Source organism: Dioscorea cayenensis, chromosome 2, assembly GCF_009730915.1.
Source record: "Dioscorea cayenensis subsp. rotundata cultivar TDr96_F1 chromosome 2, TDr96_F1_v2_PseudoChromosome.rev07_lg8_w22 25.fasta, whole genome shotgun sequence".
NCBI classification, from domain to species: domain Eukaryota; kingdom Viridiplantae; phylum Streptophyta; class Magnoliopsida; order Dioscoreales; family Dioscoreaceae; genus Dioscorea; species Dioscorea cayenensis.
The window spans coordinates 18,357,733-18,367,292 of NC_052472.1; the positions used below are offsets into that span (position 1 = coordinate 18,357,733).

At 33.5% G+C, this 9,560-nt stretch overlaps 1 protein-coding gene across 1 annotated transcript in view; it reads left to right on the top strand.

Annotated features, from left to right (window-relative positions):
• The first annotated feature begins 780 nt into the window (after positions 1-780).
• Positions 781-9,560, top strand: part of LOC120273714 (receptor-like protein EIX2) — an 11,559-nt gene continuing 2,779 nt past the window's right edge. The window contains exons 1-3 of the mRNA XM_039280422.1: positions 781-959; positions 1,697-3,195; positions 3,299-3,469. Of these exons, the coding sequence (XP_039136356.1) occupies positions 781-959; positions 1,697-3,195; positions 3,299-3,469 (1,849 nt within the window). The remainder of the gene's footprint in view (positions 960-1,696; positions 3,196-3,298; positions 3,470-9,560) is intronic.

Genomic DNA, 9,560 nt, shown 5'->3' on the forward strand with positions numbered 1-9,560 from the left:
GGCTGATGGACGAGATTGATTTAGATAATTTTTCAGTTGTAATTACATTTGGCTATTGATAGTAATTTATACACAATATTGAATTCCCAAAGGTGCATGATTGTATGGTCCAAGTGGGAGATTGTTGGGTTGTGGACCACACATTATATAGGGATATAAGAACATAAGTGCATAAGTTGTGTAGACGTACACAATTAATGTTTATAATTGTGTATATCTTATTATATTAAAGTTTTGAATGGACCTAAATTGTGATCTGATTTAAGTTTGAATTTGGTCATAATTATCTAATTTTAAATGTGTGGATATACATATTAATCATATGTTGTGTAGAATTCTTTGGGGCAAAATTGTCAAATCTGTGATGGGCAGACTTGTGATTAGTCCAATAAAGTTTCTTATAAATAGGGTGTGGTCCCTGACTGAGCATGCAACGATCTGAGATTCAGAATTAAGTTTTCTGAATTAGGTTCCCATCTCCCTTCTCTGCGTGTGATCAGTGAGAAGAACCACAAGACCCAATCACTTTCGTCATAATCAATGGATTCAAGTGCAGGTACGCTTCCGCCACTTTCTTTGTTCCTAAGCAATCTCCAAGCAAGAAGATCCAGGGTTTCAATTAGGGTTTATACCCATTAGATCCATCATCTTAACCTGTCTAATGCCGGATTCAATGGAATCATTCCTCACACCCTTGGAAACCTATCACGCTTGCTCTACCTTGATCTTTGCTCATCTTACAACACTCTATAAGCTAATGATCTCCACTTTCTCTCTGGGATGACATCTTTGCATCACCTTGACTTGAGTAGCGTGGATCTTTCTAATGTGCATGGTTGGCTCCATGACATTAATATGCTCCCTTCTCTAGTAGTCTTGAAACTCACTGATGCTCAACTCCAAGCTGGTGCTGGTGGTTTTCATGATCATACTACTTTGCTTCATCATCTCAACTTTACGTCTCTTAGTTTCCTTGATCTTTCTAATAATCATGGCCTCGAACATCACTCTCGCCTCAATGGTTGTTCAATCTCACTAACCTTCTTCATCTTGATCTTTTCATTGACTGCTTACTCCATGGCAAGCTACCCGTTACCATTGCTAACTTGAGCGGTTGAGAGTCTTGAGCTTGTCGGGGTAACTCTTTTGATGGAGAGATTCCCAAGTCCTTGGGAAATCTTGGTAGCTTGAGAGACTTGATTTGTCACAAAATGATCCGAATGGTAGCATTCGGGACTCTCCCGAACAATCTTACAAATTTAGTGTACTTTGATTTATCTAATAATAAGATTGGAAAGTTTCCATAGAGCATTGGGAGGCTGCGAAGTTGGAGGAGTTTCATTTGTCCAATAACCAAGTTCGAGGGATTGATGCCTGCAAGCATTGGGGATCTAAGAAGCCCTGCAATACTTGGATTTGTCATGGAATATGACCAAGTGGACCAATTCACGAATCCTTTGGCAATCTCACACTTTTGTAGTATTTGGATTTGTCCGAAAATGCAATAAGTGGAATGTTACCAGAGAGTTTTGGAAATCTTAGCCAATTGTCGTTGTTGACAATGCGAGGCCAATGGCATCAATGGAACATTGCCAAAAGGCATGGGGAACTTATGAAAGTTACAGACATTAGATTTTACAAGCAATTCTATCAGTGGAGGCATTGATGATCTTGTTGATGGATTTTCTAAATGCAGGGAGAAGAAGAATGATTCTGAATCAGGAAGCACTGATGGTCTAAACACACTAAGTTTAGCAAACAACAAGCTGAATGGCACAATTCCAGAGAGCATAGGCCAATTATCTCAATTATCTCTATTGAATCTCTCTTCAAATTCTTTCGTCAGTGTCTTAACTGAATCTCATTTTGCTAATCTAGTGAACTTGGGGTATTTGGACTTTTCCTACAACTCTTTCCAATTGAATGTAAGTGATAATTGGGGCCCTCCTTTCAATGCCTTTACTATCCAAATGTGTTCCTGCAGAGTAGGCCCTATTTTTCCTGCTTGGCTTGGAAGTCAGACAATGTTGAGTGAGCTTTGCTTATCAAATTCTAGAATTTCAGGTAGCATCCCACCATGGTTTTGGAATCTTACTCGTTTCAATTTGCTCGATTTGTCAAATAACAATTTGGAGGGGAGGCTAACAACATCTTTGGAAAATTTCAATCTCCATCTAGTTGATTTGAGTTCAAATAGATTTGAAGGCCCATTACCTAAGCTTAATGCCAATTATTTGCTTGTTATCAATCTCAATAACAACCCATTCTCTGGGTCTATTCCTTCTTACTTTGCAGTTGCTACTAGGATTCAAATTTTCTCTTTCTCTAATAATCATATCAATGGCAAAGCATTCCGTCATTCTTCTCGCAACCTTACTTTCTTGCAATTGTTTGACATATCTAATAATGATATGTCTCGAGGACTCCTAGTCGCTGGAATTCAACATCAAGCATTGGAAATTATTAAATTATCTCACAATAATTTCTCGGGTAGAATTCTCGATGGCCTTGTGTCTCTCACCAATCTCCGTTCCTTACATTTAAGAAACAATGGTTTCTCCGGAGGACTGTCCTTGTCATTGAGAAAGGCCAACAAGTTAGAAATTCTCGATGTTGGTGAAAACAAAATCTCTGGTAGCATACCAACGTGGATCGGAGAAAAACTTTCATCTTTAATTGTGCTTCGCTTGATATCAAATTTATTCAAAGGCACCATTCCAAAGCAATTATCAAAACTCTCCTATCTTCAGATCCTGGACCTTGCACATAATGGCCTATCAGGTTGTATTACTTATACCTTTGGAGATTTCAAAGCCATGGTAGTCACAAATCACAGTGAATTGTTGTCTTTACTCTCTATTCCACCAACGACAATGCGCAGTTGTACTTTTCATGAAAGTTGTACAGGTATTCATACATATACCACATTTCCGTACTTTGACTCTCTCTTAATAATTGCAAAGGGCCTCCAAATGGAGTATTCTAAGCTTCTATCATTAGTCACAAGCATGGACTTATCAAACAACAAGCTTTCTTATGAGTTGCCTAAAGAACTCACAAAGCTACATGGGCTACATTTCTTGAATCTTTCTTACAATCTTTTCAATGGAAAAATACCAGAGAGCATTGGTGACATGAAACAGCTGGAATCACTTGATTTGTTAGAGAACAATTTATTTGGTACCATTCCTTCAGGCATGTCTACTTTGAATTTCTTGAGCTATTTGAACCTATCGCACAACAATTTGTCGGGAAAAAAATTCCTTCGGTGGCCAACTTCAGACATTTGATCCATCAGCCTATAATTGGAATCATGATCTTTGTGGATCACCTCTTCAGAATTGTACTAATGTGACACAGTACTCCAAAGGTGAAAATGAGGAAGAAGGAAAAGGTGATTGGGTAGAGATGTTATGGCTTTACATAGGTCTTGCAACTGGATTCATAACTGGCTTTTGGGTGATCATTGGTACCTTTATTATCAAGAAAACCATAAGAATTGCTTATTTATGATCTTTTGACAAAGTATATGATTGGCTATACGTGAAGATGGTTCTGTACTCTCGAAGACTCAAATCAATTTTCTCAACTAGGATTTAAGGTCAGGCTTGAACTTTTACTCTTTATATTGTTGAAATGTATTTGCATAATGTAGTATGAGCTGAGTTTGTGACATCCAGTGATAATTAATATGATAAAACTATAATATTTAATAATATAAGTCATCATTCACACTATAACGAAACCATTTTTAGTGACAATGAGATTTATTTTCAAGCTTTATAACATGATTTTACTAGTGCTAGATATTCTCCACAAGTTGTGCTAGTTTAATTCATCATTAGAAATTGATAGTGTGACACATGCTTCTAAAGATTTTGTGGGTTCTAAAATTCATTATGTGGGTATTGCCTTATCGGAAATCATTTTGGAATTTAATGTTTCGATTTTCGAATTTGAGCGAACCCTTAGGTTTTTTTCTGGATTTACATGAGGGATCGAAGTAAATTGTCTGTGAGCAACCACATGGTACCAGAAGAAATGTAAGACCAAGATTTCCTTCCTCACGATTCAATGAGGATGCGGGATTTATTGCCGAGCCACCTAAGACAACCAAGAAGAAGGTCACACGGGAAGATATTTTGGAAGCCTCAGATAGATCCCATGTGACTCTGGAAGACTCCATGTGAGCCCCACCCCTTAAATTAGATCCTAGCCGTCAATGCAAGCTTTTTCAATCGAGCCATTGATTTATAAGATTTTTAAAACCCTTGCTCTTATCCTTATGGTTACCAAATATCACGATCCGATTGCGGCTCCACCGCCACGACCTCTTATATATAAAAACTCCTAGCCCTCTTTTTCCTTTACTTCATGGTAGTGCATGGCAAGGACGAGTGGATCTTCTTATCGAGTGTTGTTGCTTCTTTCAAGATAGGATCTTTGAGCTTGTTGCATAATTAATGATTATTATTGATGCCGGTTGACTCTAGATTTATTTCTTTCTCGAAACCCTAAAAATTTTGTTCCTATTTGTGATTCACCTTTAAACTTTAGATTTAGACCTTGAGTTTCTAGGGTTTTGTTCCCAATTTGTAGTTTGAAGGAGTTTTGTTTCTCTTTTGATGTATGCATACAAGCATATTCTTAGGACCTTTAACCGTGATGCTTGTATGGATTCAATCACATCTCAAGGATGAGATTTTGCATGATATATTTGATGTAATGTGAAGTATAGTTGATTGAGGTATAATCTTTCGCCATGAGAAAGGAATTGTTAGTTGATTTAATTTGAGAGGTTTCAGATTTTCGTTTTTGACAATAGCAGAAATCCCTCTCCGATTTTAGAGGTCTTAGAGGAAGAATTTGGAGGAGAGTAAAATATGAAATTTGTAGATTTTTATGTTATCTAAATAATTGCAAAATTTCAGATTTTATGCATCTGTAGTTTGTGAGATATAGCCTCATTAGTATAATTGTCTCGGATGATATTTCTGTACAGAACTTGAAGAATCATGGCCAATTTTGATGATCAGGGAGATTGAATTATATAAGATGAAAAATAAGAAAATCGTTCATTTTTGAGTTGTCTGATTGTCAGTAAAATTTCATTAAGTTTGGAGTTGTAGGTTAAGAGATATGCATATTTTAATAGTATATGTCTGAATTATAATTTTGCAGAAATAGTTAGAGATTCAATTGAATGTTATAAATTGAGTAGTACTCTAAATTATGTGAATTTCGGTTATGTCATAGTGTTAGGTGTCTATTATTCCCAGAATTTTGAAATTTGTGATTTGGAAAAGTGTGAGTGAAGTTATGAGGGTTTTAGTACTCATTGATCATATTGGAATTATTGATATGGCTTTTAGAGTGGGTAATTGCTATTGTACCCTCACAATAATCAATATTTGGGAGTGTAGAATAATAGTTTGAAATTTTTGCATTTGTATCCTTCTAAAAATCTTTATATATATATATATATATATATATATATACTATTGCTTGTTAGCCTCGATTTTGTTATTTAAAGCTAATAGGATGTCTTCCCAAATATAGGACATGCCAAAAGGTGTAAGGTTTTGGGAGTATTTTTTTGGCGTTAATCAGGTAAGTATGCCACATATAAATCCTATTATATGTATATACTTGAAAATTCAAGTTTTGTGAACTTTTGGAATTTTAAAAGAAAATTAATGATTATTTTGACATATATATTTTTGAATTAGTTATTTATTATTATTTTTTTGGAATTACTTAAATTATTTGAAATTTTAAGTTAATGATATTTTATTTTGGATTAGAATTATCTGAAAGGTTTAAATATTTATTTTAAATTCGGATTATTTAATTTCTAAAGTTTTATATAGTTTATCTAAATATGTATTATTCCAATTATGAATTTTCAGATATGTCTTAGTTAATTTCTGATTAATAATTATTATTATTATTATTTTTAAATTATCTGTTCATGTTTGGATTCAAGTAACTGGTTTATTTTGCTATGATAAAATGGGATCATACGACTGATAAAAATTTTGTTTGGCAAATTATTCGTATTATGCCCAATGTGAATTTTGTTAGTTTATTGTTTTTGTGAATATGCTCAGTATTTTGACATAGAAACTAGTCCCCAATTAACTATGTAATAACCCTCGCATTTCGGGGTTAAACATCGACCGATGTCGACATCGTATTTTGTTATAGAAACTATAGTTTCCCACCGCTGCCGTCGGGTGAAGAATATCGGCCTTTGATAATTTTGGCTCGTGTTACCGAGGGTAAAAATATGGCTTTTGTTAAATTTTGTCTCGGGTCACCGAGGGTAAACATATGAATTTTGTGATTTTGTTTTGCAATAGTTGTTTGGGGGACCTATATGCTTAGTTTTGAAATCTTTGTTTACTTGAAATAATTCTGGTTTCCGATTTTCTCATTTTGATAAATTATGATTTTGTGTAAATGATCCCAATATTTTTAGTGGGTGCTTCATTTGAGTCATCAGCTCATAAATTTTAGTTGATATCGGATCGGGAGTAGAGGTTAGTGGCAGATAGCTTAGTAAGGATCGTTGGGCCATCGCCGTTTTATTTAGCTTGTAATAAGTCCCGATTGTTGTGGGCCTAGGTTTTTATTTGAATAAGTTTATATTGTTTTTTTGTAGTCCACTCGAGTTTTGATTTTTGTTCTGTTTTTGGATCGAAATTTGAGGCCTTGATGCCTACTTGGTTTTGGCTTTGTGAGGTGTACGGCCGTTTGTCAGCGTCCCGGGTCCATAAAACTGGGTTCGGGGCGTGACACTCCATGACCAGCATCCTCTGTAGTCTGGAGTTTCTGGGACCTCGAGCCGAGGAGTTTATGGCGACATCGGCTTTTGGGGTGGAATTGGATCCGAGCATGGGCTAGCTAGGGACACCTTGAGGGTGGCTTTGAGGATGTCGCTTGTCCTCTTTTTGTCTTTTTTCCCCGCTCTTTTGTAACCACATCTAGTGGTTGTATTGTCTTCTTTGTTGTTATTAATTGAAGTAGTTTATCCATTTTAAAAAAAAAATAATAATAAAATAAAAATAAAGGGGAACATTGAGTATAATAGATGGACCAATTAGGATATTCTACTTTTCAAAATAAGCAAAGCAACTGCCTAATTAGCGCTAATGTGCCAAGTTTGGTGTACTTGAGCAAATTATGGTCAAAATTCAGTTGTTTTTTATATTGTATTTTTAAAAATATTTATCAAAATAAGCATTTGTCCTATTATTTAACAAATTGGACACAGATGGATGAAACTAATAGAAAGTATACCGGTTTCATTTGTGCATTTGAAAAATAAAAGCTTTTTTTTTTCTTTTCTTTTTAATTTTACAACCCTGGCTTTTTTTAAAATTTTTTATGACTTTTTTTAAATATCACAACCTATCACATTTATTTTTACTGTATTTTGCCTAAGTAGACCACATGATATGGATAAAACAACGTTGCTTCTAGCAAGGTTTGAACTTGAGACCTCTTCAATGTTTTACATCTATTTTTCACAATGAAGCCTTACCGCGAGGCTATGAATCTTTTGGTAAATTTGAACTTTCTATATTTGCACTTGTTATAGTAACATAACAGATTTTTTTCATAAGTAGATACCATTATTATTTTATTTATTTCATATTTAATTTTTAAAAATTAAAACACTAGTAAAAAAATTCATTTATTTTTACTGTTGAAGATGTCTAAGTCAATGGACTTGACTATATTTATGATCATCATGATATAAATAACGAATGTAGAATTGACCATTAATTTCATTTTGTAGAAATTTGGTGATATGTTTAACGTGTCAAACACATGATATAAAGACTCGAAAGTATATGCCAAAATACTTTTTCTTTTCCAAAATGTCAAACATTCAACTAGATTTGTAAGTAATTTCCATGGACTTGACTTTGAGATAATTGATTGGTTAACTTAAGTCAACTAATTGCTTTAGACATTTTAATTATATGTTCAAACCTCTTGAGAGTGTCAAAATCTTTTGTCCAAAAAGTAAAAATTACCACCATCACATTAGAAACTCTTAGCTTTACCAAGCAAGGGTTTGATTAATCAACTATCTATAACAATATTGGCTAAGATGAGCAGTTTGTCTACCTTATTAACAAAATAAAAAATTCAAATTAAAATCAAGTTCTCTATCAATTTCCATTACATGACCCACACGGTGTGGGGTTGGATTAGTTGACTTGACTCAATCAACTTAAATAAAGATAGGGTTGGATAATTGATGGACTTGACTCAATTCACTTGTTTAGAAATTTTAGTGAGTTTTTTGTTTAAATAAAATTTTAGTAAGAGTTAGTAAAAAAAATTCAAAAATATTCCGTTAGCATTGGAGGTGGAATGTAAGTGCAGATAAAAGTAAAAGATTGCAATTATCATTTATCAATGGTGCTTCCAAGTTTAAGCTATTGTTTATTTTTATTTATGAATTGAAAAAACATCAGCGTTTTATATCTAAGCTATAAAAATTTGTTCATTTCATTTTTTTCAATATAAACTCATATAAATATGTTATTTTATTATATTTACTATGTTAAAAAAAAGACTAAACAAATAAATTTGTATAGTTGAATAACAAAAATAAATAAAACAGTGGTTGGTGGGCCTGTGCACCTTGGGGTTGCTGCCCGTTTTATAGTTCTTCTTTTGTTGCTCTCAACCACATCTAGTGGTTGGTGACTGCTGTATTTCTGTTTTTTATTAATGCATTGTGGTTTATCCACTTTTTCAAAAAAATAAAAATAAATAAAACAGTATATTTTTAAAAGTGAAAATTTACATGTTCTATTTAGTTTAGAAGATAAAACAATATTGACTCAAATTAAATCCGCTTTTCGCTTCAACCTAAATTAATTGGAGTAGGCAAAGCATTTACTCAAAATATATCAAATAAATAAATTTGAATATAACTAATATAATAACTCTTTCTCAAGAAAATTTTACTTGTAGAAACACTTAAGGGAAACACATATAGTTGTATTTGATGTAAATCATGGCACATGTGAGTTTATTTATAATTCTTTGTTGTATATTTGACGAAGAAATATGAGTTTTAACAAAAATAAAATAATTTTTTTTCTCTAATAGATATATAATTAAGAGGTCAGTCCTTTACAAACGTTTATACATAAACATTCTTGAGATGCCTATCTTTTATATGTTGGATTTTAATACAATAGCTGCATATCGTTCAGTGTTATCAACAATATTAAGAACAATCGAGTGAACTGTGCTCATCAATAATGTTTGAAGCAGTGCTACAAAGTGTTATAAACAATGAGTGGGATACATAGTTGTTGTATAATGAACAATGCTTAGTCAATCGTGGCCATTCAACTTGATTTCTACCTAAAAAGTTTGTCAAAAACAAACAAACACCTACCCACCTAGAATGAACCAGTATAGCCTTGGATAACTGTTCATGCCCATTGTTACCCTTTCTCTCTCTTCCTCTTCTCTTTGCCTCTCTCCTGCCATTTCTCTGTTTTATTTTCTATTGGAAGTTATGTAAA